The 23,516-nt window shown below is 40.4% G+C and overlaps 1 protein-coding gene and 1 non-coding gene across 2 annotated transcripts in view; both read right to left on the bottom strand.

The window, feature by feature from the left end:
- The window catches only part of LOC126235047 (uncharacterized), an 86,424-nt gene that overhangs the window by 5,417 nt on the left and 57,491 nt on the right, over positions 1-23,516 (bottom strand). Inside the window, exon 6 of the mRNA XM_049943783.1 lies at positions 5,452-5,610. Within this exon, the coding sequence (XP_049799740.1) occupies positions 5,452-5,610 (159 nt within the window). The remainder of the gene's footprint in view (positions 1-5,451; positions 5,611-23,516) is intronic.
- On the bottom strand, positions 2,747-2,819 carry Trnai-aau (transfer RNA isoleucine (anticodon AAU)). Its single transcript has one exon. It is a non-coding gene; the product is annotated as a tRNA-Ile (tRNA).

Raw genomic sequence — 23,516 nt, 5'->3', positions numbered from 1 at the left:
GCATTAGTTAATAAGACTGAAAAACTAAGTGCATTGTATGTAACAGAGATGGGAGGTGGTGGTGAAAAATGGACGGGTAAGACAATGAAAGATGTAGAAAACTAAAATGAGTAAAGAAAAGGGTAGTTACTGTGAAGAAATGCTGAAACAGAAAAAATTAACATAAATTAAAGCCAGGTGGGTGGCGAGAACAAAGGACATGTTGTAGCGCTAGTTCCCATCTGCGAAGTTCTGAGAAACTGGTATCTGGGGGAAGAAAGCATATGGCGAGTGTGGTGAAACAGGCACCGAGGCCACAACTGTCATGCTGTAAAGCATGCTCTGCAACAAGATATTGCATGTTGCCAGTATACACCCTCTGCCTATGCCCATTCATCCTAATTAATATTTTGGTGGTAGTCATGCTGATGTAAAAGGCCAAACAGTATTTACATAACAGCTAGTATATAATAATTGAGACACAAAGGAATCAGACATTGGCAGCAAGCAGGCACAGAATGTAATGAATGGGGAAAGTTGAAAATTAGTGCCGAACCGGGATTCAAACCCCTCCTGCTATCTGACCATTAAGCCGTCCGGACACAATGGTCTTTACAACTGCATGGACTGCCCTCGCATGCCTCCCATCACACCCAAATTCTCAACTTAGCTACACACTACTAATGTGTTGCCCCTTGCCTATTATCCTCATTACTCATGACATTTCGCTGATTCCCATAATAGTTTGAGCCTAGTGTGCATCTGCACTGAAGAGATCATTGGCAGTCTCACGTTTTTTTCTTTTTTTAAAAAAAAGTCTATATTTTTAGACATGTCCAAAAGAACAGACACCATTTTGATCCAGCAGCCATTATGAATTAAGACATTGATTGAAATCAATTGGGAAAGTTGAAAATTTGTGCTGGACTGGGCTTTGAATCTGGATATCCTGCTCTCTAGGCAGATCCTCTGACCACTAAACTGTCTGGATACAATATATATTACAACTGCATGGAATGCCCCGACAAGCCTCCAAATTACTCACAGCATTTTGACAATTCCCGTAAGAGTTTGAGCCTTGTGTGCACCTGCATTGAAGAGATCATTGGCCCTCTCATCTTGATTATGTATACTGGATGTGTGTGTCCGTTCTTTTGGACATGTCCAAAACAACAGACACTATTTTGATCCAGCAGCCATTATGAATTAAGACACAAAGGAATTACACACATTGGCTGCAAGCGGGCATTGATTGAAATCAATGAGGAAAGTTGAAAATTTGTGGTGGACTGGGATTTGAACCCACACCACCTCCTGACTAGGCAGATGCTCTGAACACTAAGCCATCTGAACACAGTGTTCATCACAACTGCACAGACTACCCTAGTATGCCTCCTGTCAGACACAAATTCTCAACTTATGCACACACTACTAATAAATAGTCCATTTAAAGTTACCTGATAGTTGACATCCTGTCATGTTGACATGTTGGCACATCAGCTACTGCTCTGTTAAAGGGGGCATGCAAACATGGTAGGTCACTTCACAAGTGCTAAAATGCTGTTCATGTAATGAGGAGCAATGTTGGAAACTGCTACCATCAGGTATGGTAGGAATGTGAGATGCTCTGTCCACAGGTGATTTTAAATGACCAATGACTGAACTGTGGCATATAATGTGCTTTGTAGCCCTGAATCTTTCACTCATGTCTTGTCTTAACCACAACCTTTTGATGTGCAATGTATCCAAGAAAACAGAGGTCAGCAACCTGTGGCAGAGCTATTATTCACACTTGCTTTGTTCATGACAATTAAAGCTGACCTGTATGAGCAAACTCAAGGTGGAAAAAAATTCAATGTCAGTGCTTCTTGCATTTGTTACGTGAGCTCACGCAACAGCGACTGATGAGCAGTGCTGGTTGGAACTCATTTACAGCTTAGAGGCAACACAAGCAAATTCCAAAAGTAAAAAGAATGCCAGGACGAAAAATAAGAGCTAATAAAAAAATCAATATGATGATGAAAATGATGGAACAAAAGATCAAAAATTAAAAAAAAAATTACACTAAAACCAGTTAAATGAAAATCCTAATAATCAGAGATATTTTGGTACAGATTTAAAAAAGAAAAAAAATATATGTAGCATGACCTGGCAATATCTGAACTAACATAATTTTGCACTGCAGACTGTGACCTTACCTTTGGGTTACTGAAAACTTTCAGATTATATTGTTATATTTATCTATCTATAAAACCCAAATCATGTCCCATGCGAAAGAATCCAGTAGTGTTTGGCTAGTGGTGTGTACAAAATGCGCGTATTTCATTACCGTCATTAAGTGTGTGTTGTTCTGGGAGTGTTTATCATGAGACGAAATGCGAAATAAAAGGGTTGGACTCTGGATTTGGGATCAAAACACAAGCGGAAAAAAGTTCAGAAAAGGAACTGAAAGTTAACTAACCATTTGTTGTAGAAGTTTGGTGATGTCGAACAGTTCAAGCATGATGTTGAGCGCTCTAATTGGAGGAAGACACCTCCAACACCTGAATAGCAATTGGCCGATTCCCATAAGAGTTGGAGCCTGGCATGCATCTGTGTTCAATAGATAATTAATCATATACATATGTGGTGTGTCTTCTTTCAGACATGTCCAAATGAAGAGTCACCATTTTGATCCAGCAACTATTATGAATTAAGATACAAAGGAATTACAGACAATGGCTGCAAGTGGGCACTGACTGAAATCAATGGGGAAAGTTGAAAATTTCTGCTGGACTGGGATTCGAACCCAGGTGTCCTGCTTATTAGGCAGATGCTCTGATCACTAAGCTATCCAGACATAGTGGTCATCTCAACTTAATAGTCAGAGCATATGGCTAGTAAGCAGGAGACCCAATCAATGACCACTTGCAACCAATGCCTTAATTCCTTTGTGTCTTAATTCATAATGATCAAAATGGCATCCATTCTTGCAAATGTGTCCAAAAGAATACACGTGTGCACGCACACGCACGCACACTCACATGCACACACGCACGCACACACACAAACACAAACACAAACACAAACACAAACACAAACACACACACACACACACACACACACACAGGTCTTAACATTCCCCAATTTATGAGACTAATTTTTAGTTTGACTTAAATCAAATTTTGTTTAACAGTGGCCATGGTTGCTACTGCTGTATCCAGTTACTGGTGCATGAGTGTGAGAGTGCGCCTGTAGTGTCGCCACACATGTGTACGTAACTCAACCAACAACTGTACCAGCATGGGCCGGCCGCTAGAAGCTGCCTGTGGGAAGCGTGCACACAGCACAGTCTCAGCCACACCATCTACCAGCGACTTGCCCTGCATATACACAGAGGAGTACTGACTAATTCTCACTATGTTCTTTTAGTTTGTACTGCTCACATCAGTTGTTCTGTGTATTGCTTATACTGCGCCTTCTGTATCATTCTTTTGTCTTGTTACATACAGATCCGCGATAGGCTTATTTCTGTTATTGTTCAGAAGTTTATGAATAAAGTCATATTTGTGTTACTTGGATTGGTTTTGTGTATTACTTGGTTACTGCATGATTGGTGACAAGGATGGGATACAATCATGTAATAACCAAGTAATACACAAAACTGATCAAAGTGTCACAAATATATCTTTATTCATAAACCGCTGAACACGATTGGAAATAAGCCTCTTGTGGCTCCACACATAACGAGACAAAAGAATCATACAGAAGGTGCAATATAAGCGATACATAGAACAACTGATGTGAGCACTACAAACTAAAAGAACATAGTGAGAACTAATCAGAGCTGCTCTGCGCATATGTAGGTGCAAGTCGGCAGTAGATGGCATGGTGGAGCCCATGTCTTGTGCATGCTTCCTACAGGTGGCCTCTAGTGGCTGGCCCGCACTGATACATTTGATAATTGATTTAAGTAAACATGCATAGCGATACTACACTCGGTGCACTCACACTCACATGCACTAGTAGCAGGATACTCCTGCTACAATCAACAAGACGCATATAACACGACAACAACAGCAGCAGCGGCTGCTGTTAACAGCACTAGATGTTAAACTACCTGGCAGATTAAAACTGTGTGCCAGACTGGGACACAGGAGCTTTGCCTTCCACAGACAAGTGCTGTACCAATTGAATAACCCTAGCACAACTCAAGACCCATACTCAAAGCTTTACTTTCACCAGTACCTCATTTCCTATCTTCCAAACTTCACAGAAATTCTCTTGCAAAGCTTGCGGGACTAGCGCTCCTGGAAGAAAGGATACTGATGAGATTTGGCTCAGTTGCAGGGGATGGGGGTTTCCAGTTTCCAGAATTAATTTTCACTCTGCTGCAGATTGTATGCTAATGTGAAGCTTCCTGACAGATTAAAACAGTGTGCCGGACTGGGACTCGAGTCTGGGACCATTGTCTTTTTGTGGACAAGTGCTCTACCAGTCAAGCTACCAACAGGTATGACAGGTTAAAATTATGCACTGGACCGGGACTCTAATCCAGGACCTCTGTCTTTCACAGGCAAGTGCTCTATCAACAGAGTTACCAATGGCTGTGGCTAAGCCATGTATCCACAATATACTCTCTCCCAAGAGTGCCAGTATTGTAAGTTATGCAGGAGAACTTCTATGATGTTTGGGAGGTAGGAGCTAAGGTAATGGCAGACGAAAGGTCCAGCACACAGTTTTAATCTGCCAGGAACGTTAACATCCAATGTTGTTAGCTGCTGTTGCTGCTGCTGTTGTTATGTGGATCTTGTTGGCATAGCAATCATGGTAACAATTAAACAAAATCTGAGTTGTGTCAAAGTAAAAACTAGTCTCATAAATCAGGGAACATTAAGAGCAATACAGATATTATACACTGCTGTCCTGGATGAGGTCCTGATTATGAGAGTTGTGTGTATAGTTTTACCACGTAAATAATATGGGTTGTATACTGTTAAAGATAAGTACGAAATAGAAGAGAGATTCAGGATGAATCTCAATGGTGATTTGCAGCTTAATCCACTTGAATGGCACCAAGGAGGACACCGAGCTTAACATCCCCATTAAATGGATCAAGTATCATCAACTAGAACTCATTTCCTATCCCATGAGACACTGTGGAGAGGTTTGTAATTTTGCCCAGGTTATTGATGCATGGATGCTGATTAAGGATTGTAATGTCACAATAGCTCCTCTCCCTCCTGACGAAATATTGGTGATGAACATTTCTTCTACAGTCAGAATTCAAAATTACCCCCTTTATGTCAAGTGTAGCAACACTAGTTATCAACAACACTGGCTACAGAGACAAGTACAGTAAGATTTCAGAAACTGAACATTTTTTTAAAAATAAGGACTTGTTACCTTTTGAAATTTATATTTATTATTATTACTATTGGTAATTAATACCCACATTTAGTTCAATCAACAAAGAAAATAATCACCACTTACACAGTAACAGTCTTCTTAAGGTGCTCATTCTCTGCCAATACCGCATTATAGTTTTCTTCGTGTTCTTTAAGGAGTGACTGCAGTGAAAAATTCTCTTCTTCAAGACCACGTTTTATTTGGGACAAAGATGCTAGTTTATCTACCATATCATTATACTCCCTGAAAAATAAATAACTCCATGCGAAAAGATGGAAACAAATCGAGCAATTCACATTTATGTAACATATTCATAGCAAAACAGATCACACTAATTACAGAAATTTTCTCCAAAAGGACTAAATGTAAACAAATGGCTCCAAAGAAATAGATATATCAAAATTGTGAGATCTTGGTTTTTCCTGGTGTATACACATTCAAATAACTTAGAAGAATACAGCTGTGTGATGTCATCAACAACTGCAATTATTTTGACAGAAGCACACTGGCATTTTCAAGGCATAACTGCAGCAAGTAAGCACTGTGAAGGGAATTTAAAACCTCACTTTTCAGAGAAACTCTCGAAAGATAACACTCACACACACTATAAACACTGCCGCCATCACAAACTCACGATAACTGATGTCAAACGTTATTGATAGTGAAATTCCAGTAAAACCACATCAAATCGGAATGTTATAATTCGAAAATCTGTCCAAACCATACAAGTACTTCAGTCCAGCCGCGTTCCGTACACTTTGATACATTAATTACTTGCATAAAGCAGAACGCGTCTAATGCGGATGTGGAATGTAAATTTTAAAGACTCAATCAATAATTCATTGTATAATGCGAAAAGGAGCTTATACAGTCTCCACATGTGCATCTATACTCTGCTAACCACTGTGAGGTGCATTGCAGAGGGTACATGCTATTGTACCAGTTATTAGGGTTTCATCCTGTCCCATTCAAATACGGAGTGCAGGAAGAATGCCTCTATGTGCACAGTAATCATTCTAATCTTAACCCCATGATCCCCATGTAGGGGGCTGTAGTATCTCCATAGAGTAATCATTTAAAGTCGGCTCTTGAAACTTTGTTAACAAACTTTCTCAGAATTGTTCACATCTGTCTTCAAGAGTCTGTCAGTTCACTTCCTTTACTATCTGTGTGACACTCTCTCACAGATTAAACAAACCTGTGACCATTTGAGCTGCATACATTCAATGTCCCCTGTTAGTCCTATCTGGTATGGGTCCCACACATTGAGCAATATTCTAGGATGTGTCGCACGAGTGATTTGTAAGAATCTCTTTCGTAGACTGATTACATTTTCCCAGTATTCTACCAATAAATGGAAGTCTACCAACTGTTTTGTCCACAGACGAACCTATATGATCATTCCATTTCACATCCCTGCAGAGTCTTACTCCCTGGTATTTGTATGAGTTGGCTGATTCCAACAGTGACTCACAGATATTTTATTTATAGGCTACTATGTTTTTTTTCATTTTGTGTAGAGCACAGTTTTACATTTCTGAACATTTAAAGCAAGTTAACAATCTCTGCATCACGTTGAAATCTTATCCAGATCTAACTGAATATTTATGCAGCTTCTCTCAGATAGTACTTCATTACAGATAACTGCATCATCTCCAAAAAGCCTGATTTTTACTATTAATATTGTCTGGTAGGTCATTAATATAGAACATGAACAGATTTCCCTGCGACACACCCAAAGTTACTTCTGCATCTGACGATGACTCTCCATCCAGTATTAAATGCTGTATCCTCCTTACCAATAAGTTCTCAATCAAGTAAACTTTCACTTGATACCCCATGTGACCATACTTTTGACGATATGTGTAAGTGTGGCACTGAGTCAAATGCTTTTTGAAAATCAAGAAACACTGTATATATCTGGTTGCCTTGATCCAAAGCTTTAAGTATGTCATGTGAGAAAATTGCGAGTTGTGTCTCACATGACTGATATATTCGAAACCCATGTTCGTTGGCACTAGGAGGTCATTCTGTCCAAGACACCTCATTATGTTTGAGCTTAGAGTATGTTCTAAGATTCAACAACAAATAAATGTCAAGGATATTGGACGGTAGTTTTGTGGATCACTTCTACTATCCTTCTTGCAGACAGGTGTGACCTGTGCCTTTTTCCAAGAACTGAGCACGGTTTTTGTTTGAGGGATCTACAGTAGATTATAGTTTCTTTTCAGTGGTACGAGGACTGAATTGTGGCAATTCTCCTGGGTTTTCCTCTGTAAAGGACCATTTGAAAACAGAGTTGATCATTTCGGCTTTTGTTTAGCTACTATCAATTTCAGTCCCCGTCTTCGCTGTACAACATCCTTCCCCTCATATTTTGTCCTCATCCTGTTACTTAAGGCAATGTGTAGCTGCTATTCTTTTATTTCTTGTGTTTTATTCCTTCACTTTCATATGTCCTCATGAATAAGTTGCCTCTAATGGAACAAACATAATGTTCCGCTTTTCTTTTAGACTTCATCATCTACTAAACAAAGGTTATTTACTTAAAGTTTTGAAGAAATTCGTCTGTCCTGTTTTAAATATTCTCGTGCCTTCAAATATACAATTTCGACAATCAGAAACCTCAGTACCTTAGAAACTTGGTTTCAGCTAAATGGGTTGAATCTAAACATATCTAAGACTCTCATGATGCAGTTCAAAACAAACAATCAAAATGTGAGCGGATTAAGATTGGACACAACCACCAAGATATAGAAGATGTTGACTCAGTCATATTCTTAGGTTTAAATGTAGATAAAAATTTGAGCTGGCAGGCACACATTGAATACCTGGCAAACAAACTGAGAAGCTTTGCATTTGCTATGCAAGTATTATCAACTGCAACTGATATGAACACACGAAAAGTAGCATATACAAGGTACTTCGAATTCATTATTAGGTGTGGTATTGTTTTTTGGGGTAACTTGACAAAAATAGTGCGGATACTAAAAATACAGAAAAAAATCATTCGAAATACGTGCACTGCAAAACTCAAAGAACCATGTTGACCATTATTTAGAAAACTTAAAATATTAGCTCAGCCATCCTTATACATATATGAGATTATTATATTTTTGTACACCTGACATGAATTATTTGGGGGAAACCATTTTGTCCATTCACATAATACTAGAAAAAAAAAAAATAATAATTATGCTCCCCACCCACCGCCTCAGACTGTATGCCCAGGGACCTCAATACCTGGGAATCAAAATTTGTAATAAATTAAAAGGGAACAAGTTGATGCAGATGAATTAAAAGAAAGCTATTTGAAGTACTGACACTGAAGTGCTATTACTCAGTGAATGAATTCATGAAGGACAAACTGGAAGTTTGAGCTGGATACAATGTGTTACATATTACAAAAAATATCCTTATAGTGTTATTATTTATTGTAGTGCTATTATTTGTTAATGTAAAAATCATTGTAACTGTATTGTAAATTTTTGACATGTCTCCTGTACACAACCCAAATGGATTGGAAATGTACGTCATGTGATGAATAAAAAAAGATCATTTTCGTAACTAAGTACAACGTAAAGGTGAAAGAAATTATTATGAACATATTGTTTCGATAAGGTGTACAGAACTACTTATACCAAATATTAAGGTGTTTGGAGGAGATAAAAAGAAACATTTTTATTTGATAAAAATGGCACAGGAGCACCATTTCCTCGCTAAAGGTCCATGAAGCAAGTGATGTTCAGAGACAGTGTTGCAACTGCCATGTGATCAATATTTTTTTTTTAGCGATGGTGCTGAAAAATGCCCATTTACTTTAATGTACAACTGGCATCTGTATGCTAGTGTGTTTGATTAACACACTAAAATCAACCAGGTGTTACATGAATTATGGCTGCTGCTTCAGCCAAATGGGCAATTAAGCTCTTCTGTACTGTCTATCGGTGTCTCATACACAAAACATTTAAACTGCCACACAAAAAGAAATCATAGGCCAGAAACAACTCTAAAACAATATTCATCACACGGCTGTTTGAACATTGTCTCTGACCATCACTAAAATCAAAACCCTCATGATCTCCTGGGAGAGAAATGGAGCATGTGTGACATTTTCCCACATAATAAAAATGTTGCTTTTAATCTCCTCTAAACTCTATACAGGTTTGTATACATAGTTTTTTTACACCAATATTTGTGCATATGTGAATTTTCTGAGTTCTGAAATCTATTAGGGACTCTAACTCAAGGAAGGACAAAAGAAATTATGCCAAATCTGGAGAATTATTGCTTTATACTGTTTGATTTTATATCTGTTTATATGGTTAGCAAATAAGGTAGGTATCTTAGAACATTTCAGTTTAAGTTTTATCAATGAAGAGGTATTTTCTGAAAGTAAGTTAATAATTTTTTCTTTAACAAGACGTAAACAGCTAGCCTTTCTGATGCAAAAAAAAGTTGATTTGCACAGTAAACAGACTGATAATAAACAAGAAATTTTACAGAAAATCTTGAATTTTTTCACTGAATAGCCCTCACTTTCACTTATTGGATCAATTTGTTTAACCTGACTCAGCAATTGAAGTTATTATAAGTAATAATTAACTTAATGAAGTTAAGTTTCAATAATTAACTGTGTTCAAAATGGTAATTTGAGTTAGCTTTTATTATGAGGCCAAAATGAAAGTCATTTAGTGCACTACAAAATGATCAGTAGTTCTAATAAATTTTGTGAGTCTCATGGGACAGTCACTCTGCTGTACCACAAACAATTTTTTTCTTTTTCTTTTTTCTTTTTTTTCACATACACAACCAGTTTCAGTTTTATAAGTTGATCTTCATCTGGTGTCTCTGAAAAGTAACACATCAAAACATGGAAAATATATACCTACATAAGTTCAGTACAATGGCATGGTAGACAGCAGATAGTTACATGTAGATTGACATTAGCTACACTCCACTCATTTATACATGGTTCCAGAAACATTTGATATCATCATAAATGTGTCAGGTTAAAATCTGAGGAAACCATTTAATTTATGAAAGGCACAGAAATAAATATTTATAATATAAACATTTGATGTAATTAATCTGGGATAATCAGTGATGAAACCTTTATTTGTCACATTATCCTAAAGGTAGTGTACAATATTTAAATACAAAGAACAAGAAAGATGACCTTCGAAGAGTACATTTACAGAAGAAATATTTCATAGCTACACTCCCGGAAATTGAAATAAGAACACCGTGAATTCATTGTCCCAGGAAGGGGAAACTTTATTGACACATTCCTGGGGTCAGATACATCACATGATCACACTGACAGAACCACAGGCACATAGACACAGGCAACAGAGCATGCACAATGTCGGCACTAGTACAGTGTATATCCACCTTTCGCAGCAATGCAGGCTGCTATTCTCCCATGGAGACGATCGTAGAGCTGCTGGATGTAGTCCTGTGGAACGGCTTGCCATGCCATTTCCACCTGGCGCCTCAGTTGGACCAGCGTTCGTGCTGGACGTGCAGACCGCGTGAGACGACGCTTCATCCAGTCCCAAACATGCTCAATGGGGGACAGATCCGGAGATCTTGCTGGCCAGGGTAGTTGACTTACACCTTCTAGAGCACGTTGGGTGGCACGGGATACATGCGGACGTGCATTGTCCTGTTGGAACAGCAAGTTCCCTTGCCGGTCTAGGAATGGTAGAACGATGGGTTCGATTACGGTTTGGATGTACCGTGCACTATTCAGTGTCCCCTCGACGATCACCAGTGGTGTACGGCCAGTGTAGGAGATCGCTCCCCACACCATGATGCCGGGTGTTGGCCCTGTGTGCCTCGGTCGTATGCAGTCCTGATTGTGGCGCTCACCTGCACGGCGCCAAACACGCATACGACCATCATTGGTACCAAGGCAGAAGCGACTCTCATCGCTGAAGACGACACGTCTCCATTCGTCCCTCCATTCACGCCTGTCGCGACACCACTGGAGGCGGGCTGCACGATGTTGGGGCATGAGCGGAAGACGGCCTAACGGTGTGCGGGACCGTAGCCCAGCTTCATGGAGACGGTTACGAATGGTCCTCGCCGATACCCCAGGAGCAACAGTGTCCCTAATTTGCTGGGAAGTGGCGGTGCGGTCCCCTACGGCACTGCGTAGGATCCTACGGTCTTGGCGTGCATCCGTGCGTCGCTGCGGTCCGGTCCCAGGTCGACGGGCACGTGCACCTTCCGCCGACCACTGGCGACAACATCGATGTACTGTGGAGACCTCACGCCCCACGTGTTGAGCAATTCGGCGGTACGTCCACCCGGCCTCCCGCATGCCCACTATACGCCCTCGTTCAAAGTCCATCAACTGCACATACGGTTCACGTCCACACTGTCGCGGCATGCTACCAGTGTTAAAGACTGCGATGGAGATCCGTATGCCACGGCAAACTGGCTGACACTGACGGCGGCGGTGCACAAATGCTGCGCAGCTAGCGCCATTCGACGGCCAACACCGCGGTTCCTGGTGTGTCCGCTGTGCCGTGCGTGTGATCATTGCTTGTACAGCCCTCTCGCAGTGTCCGGAGCAAGTATGGTGGGTCTGACACACCGGTGTCAATGTGTTCTTTTTTCCATTTCCAGGAGTGTATAAATGACATTAAAGATGTCCTAATGACTGGAGGCCCATTATGAGCATGATATAACGGACAGATCTGAATTTAAAATGGGAATATTTCTAATCAATATAATTTTAATTCTGCAAACAAAAGTAAAGAAGAGTCAAATCTACATCTGTATCTACACTCTGCAAACCACCATGAAGTGCATAGCAGAGGGTATGTCCCAGTGTACCAGTTATTAGGGTTTCTTCCCGTTCCATTCACGTATGTAGTGCAGGAAGAATGATTGTTTGAATGCCTGTAATTATTCTAATTTTATCCTCATGATACCTATGTGAGTGATACGTAGGAGGTTGTAGTATATTCATAGATTCATCTTTTGAAGCCAGTTCTTTATATATATGAGCGAGGTTTCTAAGGCTGCCACTGCCTCTTGCATCCCAATCTCCATCGTTCAGTCATTCTGGTCTCCTTCATTAGGACCTCTCGCCGCCATTGCTTCATTCATGTCATCTTGCCAGCACCTCGCAGGTCTACCATGCTTTCTTCTTTGATGTGGAGTCCATTGCCATACATGTTTTAGCCATCTTGTGTCTGGCATACCATACCAGAGTAGGCGCTTCCTTTCTATGTAGTCTAGGATTGTGCTTTTGACATTCATAACCTCTCTCATCCTACCATTTATAATATGATCAAGCCTGGAATATCCACAACTCAGCCTCCAGAAATCCACAACTCGGTCTCCAGAAATCCATCTTGTAAGCCAGCAGGCAATCTTTCTGCCTCGTAGTCAGTTCCCACAACGCTGCACCATATGTTGTGATACTTTCAATAATTGCGGGGTAGATGGTATGTTTTGTTCTGCACATTATGTTTTTGTTCCAGAGAATACCATTTAATTGTTTTATGGCTCACTTGCCCTGGTCAGTTTTATTGTTTATATCAACCATACTTCCACCATTGGACGACAGTGTCAGTCCCAGGTACTTAAAATTATGACACCCTTTAACAGTATCGGCACTGAGTTGTAAGTCGTTAACAGCATTTTCTCCCACTTTTAGATATTGTTTTAGATACATTTATGACAAGACCCTTTTTTCATATTCTTCTTTTAATTTGCAGACCATGTAATTTGCATATTCCTCATCTCCAACTACTAACACTTGGTTGTCAGCAAAAAATAAAGTGAACAAGATCTCATCATCTATGGGGATACCCATTCCTCCACATTTCCTTTTCCAGGATTTTAGTGCCTCCTCTAGGTAGATCTTAAAGAGTGTAGAGGCGAGTGTGCATCCCTGGCGTAGTCCCTTTGTCACCTCAAACTATTGAGATAGTTGATTTCTCACTTTTGACCATTGCTGTACAACTTTGGCAGAGAAATCTGACAGCTTTCACATAGCTCAGTGACACGCCAATATCAATTAAACTTGTCCATAGCTTGTTCTGTAGACCTGTGTCATAAGTTTTCTGGAGGTCTACAAAGACAAAGTGAGTATTAAGGCCCCTTGCTGTCCTTTTCTCCACTAGGTTTTGAGGGTAAATACTCCATCAGTACAGGAGAGACCGGATCTGAATCCATTTTGTTCTTCAGAGTCAGTTATTTCTTCTTCTATCCTCTTTTTTAGGATATGGCCACAGACACACGCCATGGGTGGCATCATACTAATACCACAATAGTTTGCACAATTTCTCCTGTTGCCCGGTTCTTAAATATTGATGTAATTTCTTCCACTCCTTTTTGTCTTCATCACCTCTAAGGCGTTTGTCAAAAATCACTGTCAATATCTCAAAGAGTTTTGACAGTGCTGCTTTAACCAGTTTTATATAAATTAATCCTGGACCTGGTGACTTTCTGTTTTTCACGGCATTAACTGCATTTTGGACTTCCTTTGGGGTTATCGGTGGTATATTATCATTACTGATTTCAGTGTCTGATAGGTTCTAAGTGAATGCCACTCTGTTCTCAGTTAGTAGTCCTTGGTAGTCTTGTACCCATTCCTGCATGCTAATGAGGTTTATATCTGATTTATCTTTATTCTGTGTTCTCATTGTTTTTAACACCTTCCACGCTTTATTTGCTCATGTATTCCCCATGCTTTTTTCTGTCTCTTCAGCTGTTTTCTACCAGGCTTCATTTTTTGCCTTAATTATTGTTTTCTGTGCATCTTTTCTCCACCCTCTTTATTCCCATAAATCATTGTCTAATCTTGAGTTCAACCATTTATTATAAGCTTTTTTCTTCCAATCTACCTTCTCTTGTACCGAGTGGTTCCAACACTCATCACATACTCTATTACTCATTTGGATTTCTTTTTTTCCCCTTTCTTTAAACTTTGTTAACAGACTTCCTTGGGATAGTTAATTTCTACCTTCACGAGTCTGCCAGTTACGTTTTTTCAGGATCGCTGTAACGCTCCCCCATTGATCAAACAAATAGGTGACCATTTGTGCTGCCTTTCTCTCTATATGTTCAATATCCCCCGTTAGTGCTATTTGCTACGGCCTCCATATATCTGAGCAATATTCTAGAACCGGTCGCATGAGTGATTTGTAAGTAATCTTCTTTGTAGACAGATTGTGCTTCCCCAGTATTCTACCAATAAACCAGAGTCTACCACCTGCTGTACTCATAATTGAGACTATATGATCATTCCATTTCATATTCCTGTAAACTGCTACACCCAAGTTTTTGCATAATATGGCCAATTTCAACAGTGAATCACTGATATTAAAGTCATAGGATAGTAAGTTTTTACATTTCTGAACAATTAAAGCAAGTTGCCTACCTTTGAACCAATCCGAAATCTTATCAAGGTTGCTAGAGGGAGTACAACATACAAGTCATTCAATTCCCGGAAAATTCAGGGAGGGGAGATGTGTGTGATTGGGTTCAGATCTAGCAAGTTGGGGGAGTCAGCACATCAAATGGAATTCGCCACGGAGTTTCTCGAACCACTCCATCACACTCCTGGCCGTGTAATATGGCGCATGTCTTACTGGAAAATGCCACTGCCATCAGGAAACATGATCGTCATGAAAGGTTGTACGTGGTCTGCAACCAATGTTTGATACTCCTTGGCCATGATGGTGTCTTGCACGAGCTCCACTGGACCCATGGATGCCCCCATGAATGTTCCCCAGAGCTTAATGAAGCTGCAGCCACCTTGTCTCCATCCCGCAGTACAGGTGTTAAAAGCTGTTCCCCTGGGAAAACAGATTTGCATCCTCCCACCTGCATGATACTGGAGGCACCGGGATTCATCAGACCATGCAACATTCTGCCACTGCACCAATGCCCAGGGCCAATAGTCACGTGTGAATTTCAGTCATAGTTGTCCATGTCGTGGTGTTAACACTGGCACATGCACGAGTTGTCAGCTGCGGAGGCCCATCGTTAGGAGTGTTTGGTGCACTGTGTGTTCAAACACCCTGGTACTCTGCCCAGCATTAAGGTCTGATGTTAGTTCCACCACAGTTTGTGCCTGTGCTGTTTTACCAATCTGCCCAGACTATGACATCTAACATATGTCATGAAAAGTGGCCTCCCATCCCCATGATGTCTGGACATGGTTTCACCACAAGTTGAAGACCACCACAGCACTCCTTTAACACCTGACAAGTCGTGCAGTTTCTGAAATGCTTGTGCCGAACCTCTGGGCCATCACACTCTGCTCTTGGTCAAACTCAGATAGATTGAAAGCCTTCCCCATTCTACATACAGGCAGCACGCTTACTGAGACTACATGCTCTGTGCATTTGTCTGACTAGCAGTCAATTCTTGCCAGGTGATGCTGCTATTGCCTCGATGGTTTTATATCCATAGTAGTTTGGTGGGGGTCGTAATGTTGTGGCTGATCAGGATGTGTGTAATTTGTCACCGTTACTATGAAAAATTGTAACCCTATTGCCAACATTAGTGATTTGTACAAAAACCAGACTTGTACTATGCAATGAACCAAGAGTGAAAACTGTACAAAATACCATTAGTTCACATCATGCAATGATGAGAAGGTCATCACCACATCACCATATTACACTGGGAACATTCAAATCTCTCAGAATCTATATATTATAGCAGACTTTATACAGTGTTATAAATATTCACATAAAAATTACACCCTCACCAGTCTACTAATACAGATGACATTGTGCATTCACATAGACTTAATATATGACAAAATATATTACATGATATTATGATGAGGATAGTTCCTACTTACAATATAGCGGAGATGCTGAGTCACTGATAGGCACAACAAATAGACTGTCAGACTGTCGTAAACTATGCTTTCGACCAACAAGGCCTTTGTTGAAAGTAGACGCGCGCACACACAAGCATGCGTGCGCGCGCACACATACACAGTCTCTGGCAGCTGGAGCCAAACCAGTCTGGCTTCAGCTGCCAGAGACTACGGTCATCTGTGTGCAAGTTGTTTTTTCGTGAGTGTGTGTATGTGTCTGTTGTCTGCTTTCAACAAAGGCCTTGTTGGCCTAAAGCTCAGCTTGTGACAGTCTTTTTGTGGTACTTATCTGCGACTCAGCATCTCTGCTGTATGGCAAGTAGCAACTATCCATTTCATAATATTGTTACATTCCTGGATTTTCCATTGTAAAATATATTAGACACTGATATAGCAAGCACTGATTACTACTGCACACAAAACAAAGCAGATCTTACTCGGTAACTGGCTTTGAATATAATATTAGGCAGCATTATAGGAGACCAAATGACAATTAACATCTTCATCAATTTGAATGGCCTTACACGAGAATAATGTTCATTTTACTGAAGTCTCTATGAGACAAGATCATTATACATTTCAAATGCATCCGGCATCTTTCGTATATTAATAGTTCTCCTTAGATTTTGTCCTGTCACATTTATATTATTAACTGTTTCTGAAATCATATACAAACAAATGCAGCACATTCAATAACAATCTTTGTGTAAGTATTTACTGTATGCTCTAGCATGGTCTTAGACTTATGAGTAGATTTTCTATAATTTGTTTTACGGATATACCTGATGATTGTTAAATTCTGAGACTGAAACTGGTGGTAAAATATAGGTTTGCTTAACAGATGAGTGATCGTGCATCATGCAATCAGTAGATCTACTGTATTTTATGCAAATAATGGAGAACTTCATTTGGGAATGTCTCATTACCTTTGCAATTTTTCTTCCACAGATAGTAACTAAAATCTCCAGCATGTTCTTTCTGCTCCATTTCAAATGGCAACTACATATCAAGTAGTTCAACATCACAGCCTCTTCTGCAGAAGTTAGATTAGTAACAGAAATACGGTAGGAAAAATACTAGCGCATGCATCAGAATTTATCTTGCTTGAGCATGCCTGACAGTGAAGATATTTACCACAGGATGTTTTAAGTGATACATGATACTACTGAGAGGAGGCAAGAATAGTGATTCAACGAAAATCTCTCCATGCATAAACCCTATAGAAAATACTCTTCACTACAACTACCCTGCAAAAGGTATTGTGATACTTTGTTGGACATCTGTTTATCAGAATTTTGTTAAACAATCTTCTGCATTGCTAAGGGTGACTATGAATGTTCTATGTTTTTATTCTGTGAAACTGTATTATACAAAAGTTAGGTAATGGAAAATCCAGGATGGAATAACAACAGCGTTTTTAAAAGGATACATTGCAGCTCACACCGTACAGAGCAGAAGTTGAGTTGCAGACGGGGGTGGGGGTGGGGGGGGGGGGGGGGAGAAGACTGCTAGACTGCTATTCACCTAAGCTTTCGGCCTCCTTCTAAAGTAGAAAACATACACACACATTCACACAACCACAATGCAGACACAGATTACCAATGAGGGCGGACTGCATACAGCAACTGTGAATGATGGAAGAAGCAATCTGTGGGTGGTGGTATGGTGTGGGGGAGGAGAGGGGGTGTAAGGAGAAATATGTATGTTTTCTAGTTTAGACCTTTCTGTTGAAAGTTCAAATGTATAGCAATATTTTTGTTGTGCCTGTCTGCGACTCAGGATCTCCTCTATAGAGTGAGTAGATATTTATCCTTTTCATAATGCTGTAATTGTACAAATGTTCATGTATAGAGTTTACCTTGTTAATGTGTGTGTAATAAACCTCATTATTCCAATAAGAAACACTAGTAGGCATAATTGTTAATACAATTATTTCTCTAAATACCAATTCATTGCCTCCAATTAAAAAACTGATGGGAAGAAATAGTTATAGTATGTGACAGTTTGTTACCGGAACATATCAAGAACTTGAACAATTCTGGATCTGTGTTAGGGGCAAAATATCAGAACTAACTAAACTGTTCACAGCAAGAGCTAAAATTATATTCTCCATTCATCCGTTAATATACATCCATTTGCATGATCCTTCAACAACTGCAACAGAAAGAAAGGCAAAGCAAGTCTAAAAAGATTCTAGGCTCTTCCGAAGAATAGAGTTAATAAAGACACTACTGACAACCAGACTGAAAATCATTCATTAGTAGAATAGGCTTCAAAAATAATTTCTATGTCACAAACATTAAATGGCTTGAGATTTGAAGTGAAAGAAGAATGGACTGGATGTATACTATATGCAGAGCTACCAGATGAATGATTGTGAGCTTAGAAAATTCAAACATGCCCATCACAATGCACTCCATGAAAAATAAATTATTCCATGAAACAGATGTGACATCTATAATAAATCATTGACTGGGACTGCTGCTCTCCAAATCAAAAAGAAAAAGAATTGTGATGATAGGTTCAAAAAGGTCCCAGGTGATGTAAATGCAAGAAGTATGGGCAGGGGGCTATAAACTATTACAAAAAGAGCAAAAACAATTTTAAAACTTTGGCTACAACAGCACGCTACCAGACACTGTTCTCAAAGCAGCTACAAAGACATATGGACAAAATGGTATGTAGACTTAGGTGTCCAAATACCAATGGGATAAAAATAATGTTATAACAGTTATAGACCCACATGTTGTACTAGTAAATTATGACAACTTACCAGTAAAAGGAATTGGATCTCCATTTGCAGAAGTTCTCACAGTTAACAAGAGAGGTAGAATATATTCTGTATGCACCTAAACTAAGAACAAGCCTATTACCTGTTAGTAGAAAAAGGTTAGTAGTAGTTAGTAGAAAAAGGTCACTTGATTTTATTTCACAGGCAAGCATGTGAAATGTACCAACTAGACCAACCATGTGACTGGAATTTTGAAGCAAACACAGTACTGTAACCAAATAGAGCAGACTCGTGGCATTAAAGACTAGGCCATTTGCACCCTGAAGTTATGCATGCACTGCACAAAGGTCTGGTTAGTGACAGTTTTATATGAGGCACCAGTTAATACTCCATGTATGATTTGCTTACAGGGCAAACAAACAAGACTTACTTTTTCAGGAACTAGCTCAAGAGCCAGAGAAATTCCAGACAATGCTTCTGCCAAGGGTACACAGATGACCTTGTCATAGTAATACTCGGCAAATTTACTGACACAGTTAGAAATATGGCACAAGGAGGTTTGGACACTGTACAAAATTGGTGCATTGAACAGGATCTGAGGGTTAATTCTAAGAAGACTGTTGTGGTGCCATTTATGAAGGGACATATTCAACACTCAAGTTGGAATCTAAATCCCTTCGATGAAACTCTACCTGTGAGTGGGATAGTGAAATATCTAGGGGTAACCTTAGATGAGAAGCTAACATGGACCCCTCACATTAAGAGTATCTGTTCCAAGGCAAAAAGTACTCTAGTGAGTACTAGAAGGGCTTGTGGCAAAAACTGGGGCCTAAGCCCCAGGGGTATGCATTGGATATACACCACCGTGGTCAGACCTAGGATTTCCTACAGGACTGTAGTGTGCTTGAAGAAGGTACAACAGCAGGTTGGAGCTTGCTAAGGTGCAGAGATTGGTCTGCTTAGCCATAACAGGCGGCATTAGCAGCACACCAAACACTGGAATGGAAGCCATGCTGGACATGCGTCCACTACACCTTTGGGTCAAGATGGAGGCAACAGATGGAGCACATAGACTTAAAACTGGCAAAAACTGGGTCTCATTCGGATATTCAGAATCACACACTAACTTAGTGAGTGAAGTAAATATAGGAATGGCTGGGGAAATGCCTGCCGACTATATAATAACTCCCAACTGCTTCGACAAGCCTTACAATAAAATAATTCGAAGCAGGGAGCAGTGGGAAAAAAAAAGTTTGACACCGTAGGGGGGCATCGTTTGGTTCACTGATGGGTCGAAAATAGACCAAGGCATTGGGGGCAGGGCTGTATGGGGTTCAGCCAAGACTGGAGGGCATCATCTCTCTAGGAAAACTGGCCTCTGTATTCCATGCTAAAATTACTGCAATCAGGGCATGTGTGGATGAGAATATGTGTAGGTGCTACGAGGACCATAGCATCTACATCTATTCAGACAGCCAGGCAGCCCTGAAATCGTTGGCAGCTCCTGCAACAAGAGCTAAGATTGTTGCAGAATGTGACAGGGCTCTGGTGGAGCTAGGGGGAAGCAATAGGGCAAACCTAGTGTGGGTCCCTGGCCTCTCAAGGATCTGTGGCAATGAACAAGCCGACAGATTGGCTAGGATGGCGGCAAAAACTCCATTTATTGGACCGGAACCTGTCCTGACAGTCACCAAGGCTATGATCAAATTAGAACTACGGAACTGGCTTAGGAAACACCACATAGGATATTGGACCAAGGTCCATAAACAAAAACATGGTAAGGTAATGATCCCCAAGCCATGTTTCAAAAGAAGCTCTGTAATCCTGGGATTGAACAGGAAAGAGATCAAACTCATGACTGGACTGATGACTGGCCATGGGAATTTCAAAAAACACCTACACACAATGGGTATAACAGAAGAGGACCCTAATGTGATGAGGGTGAGGAAACTGCATCACACCTAATCTTCAAATGCACGGCATTGGAGAGTAAAAGATATAGAATCTTTGGGACAACTAGACCTGAAGAAATTGCGTCTGACAAAAAACTGGTAGAGGGGCTCCTTGCACTATTTAAGGGCATTGGTTGGCTTTACTAGATATAAGGGAGTGATACCGCACAATAAACTTAGTTTCGGTGCAGGCAGTGGCGGGTTACACCTAAGCTGTTTAAGCTTCCCTGTTCAAATCAAATCAAACCAAACCAAACCTTGTGTGTCTAACAAGAAATGAGGGGTTTCCATGATTTGTTAAGCTGTAAACTTTCATCTCAGTTGAGCAGGTTGTCTGCTAATTAGATTTCCACAGCTCCCTTGACCACTGAATTCCAGTAGAATGAGGGTATACAGGGTGTTACAAAAAGGTACGGCCAAACTTTCAGGAAACATTCCTCACACACAAATAAAGAAAAGATGTTATGTGGACATGTGTCCAGAAATGCTTAATTTCCATGTTAGAGCTCATTTTAGTTTCGTCAGTATGTACTGTACTTCCTTGGTTCACCGCCAGTTGGCCCAATTGAAGGAAGGTAATGTTGACTTCGGTGCTTGTGTTGACATGCCACTCATTGCTCTACAGTACTAGCATCAAGCACATCAGTACGTAGCATCAACAGGTCAGTGTTCATCACGAACGTGGTTTTGTAGTCAGTGCAATGTTTACAAATGTGGAGTTGGCAGATGCCCATTTGATGTATGGATTAGCACGGGGCAATAGCCGTGGCGCAGTACGTTTGTATCGAGACAAATTTCCAGAACGAAGGTGTCCCGACAGGAGGACGTTCGAAGCAATTGATTGGCGTCTTAGGGAGCACGGAACATTCCAGCCTATGACTCGCGACTGGGAAAGACCTAGAACGACGAGGACACCTGCAATGGATGAGGCAATTCTTCGTGCAGTTCGCGATAACCCTAACGTCAGCGTCAGAGAAGTTGCTGCTGCACAAGGTAATGTTGACCATGTCACTGTATGGAGAGTGCTACGGGAGAACCAGTTGTTTCCATACCATGTACAGCGTGTGCAGGCACTATCAGCAGCTGATTGGCCTCCATGGGTACACTTCTGCGAATGGTTCATCCAACAATGTGTCAATCCTCATTTCAGTGCAAATGTTCTCTTTACGGATGAGGCTTCATTCCAACGTGATCAAATTGTAAATTTTCACAATCAACATGTGTGGGCTGACGAGAATCTGCACGCAATTGTGCAATCACGTCATCAACACAGATTTTCTGTGAATGTTTGGGCAGGCGTTGTTGGTGATGTGTTGATTGGGCCCCATGTTCTTCCACCTACGCTCAATGGAGCACGTTATCATGATTTCATACAGAATACTCTACCTGTGCTGCTAGAACATGTGCCTTTACAAGTACGACACAACATGTGGTTCATGCACGATGGAGCTCCTACCCATTTCAGTCGAAGTGTTCGTACGCTTCTCAACAACAGATTCGGTGACCGATGGATTGGTAGAGGCGGACCAATTCCATGGCCTCCACGCTCTCCTGACCTAAACCCTCTTGACTTTCATTTATGGGGGCATTTGAAAGCTCTTGTCTATGCAAACCAGGTACCAAATGTAGAGACTCTTCGTGCTCGTATTGTGGACGGCTGTGATACAATACACCATTCTCCAGGGCTGCATCAGCGCATCAGGGATTCCATGCGACGGAGGGTGTATCCTCGCTAATGGAGGACATTTTGAACATTTCCTGTAACAAAGTGTTTGAAGTCACGCTGGTACGTTCTGTTGCTGTGTGTTTCCATTCCATGAATAATGAGATTTGAAGAGAAGTAATAAAATGAGCTCTAACATGGAAAGTAAGCGTTTCTAGACACATGTCCACATAACATATTTTCTTTCTTTGTGTGTGAGGAATGTTTCCTGAAAGTTTGGCCGTGCCTTTTTGTAACACCCTGTATATGAAAATCCATATGCATGTGGTGACAAGTAAAAAAGACAAATAGCGCGTACTATAAAAGAATGTTGCATTGAACACCAGTGATATAAACGCCTTCTACAGCCTAATAAATCAGCAGTGGCTGAACACTATATTTCTATTGGCCAGTCCATGGATTATGGGAAAGTTAAGATACAGCCTCATACTACTGAGATTTAGTGGTCAAGGAACCTGTGGAAATGCAATTAGCAGACAACCTGCGCAACCAAGGCGAGGGTTTCCAGCTCAACAATTCATGGAAAACTCCCTACTTTCATGTCTGTGCTCTTAAATTAAATATTGTTCTAGTTCTTAATTGCTGGCTATTCCAACATATTCCATCCATAATAATCAATCACATTCTTCATAAGCACTGTAGATTTGATGACTGCACCTGCTTTGTTTTACTATTAGATGCATCATGTTTAATCTAAGAGTGAAGCTATGACTTCAATGTGTAAATTGGGAGGGAAAAGAAATTTAGGACTAATTTAGGTGAATACATTATTTCATACTTTCCCTCTTTCTCCATTTTCCAGGTTTTGAACAGATGGCAAGAATAAAATGAATGTCCGTATAAGGGGGATTAAATACAAAGCGAAATTAAGGTTGAAGAGGAGCA

This window comes from Schistocerca nitens, chromosome 2, assembly GCF_023898315.1.
Source record: "Schistocerca nitens isolate TAMUIC-IGC-003100 chromosome 2, iqSchNite1.1, whole genome shotgun sequence".
Taxonomy (NCBI): domain Eukaryota; kingdom Metazoa; phylum Arthropoda; class Insecta; order Orthoptera; family Acrididae; genus Schistocerca; species Schistocerca nitens.
This window is presented reverse-complemented; position numbering and strand designations above follow the sequence as displayed.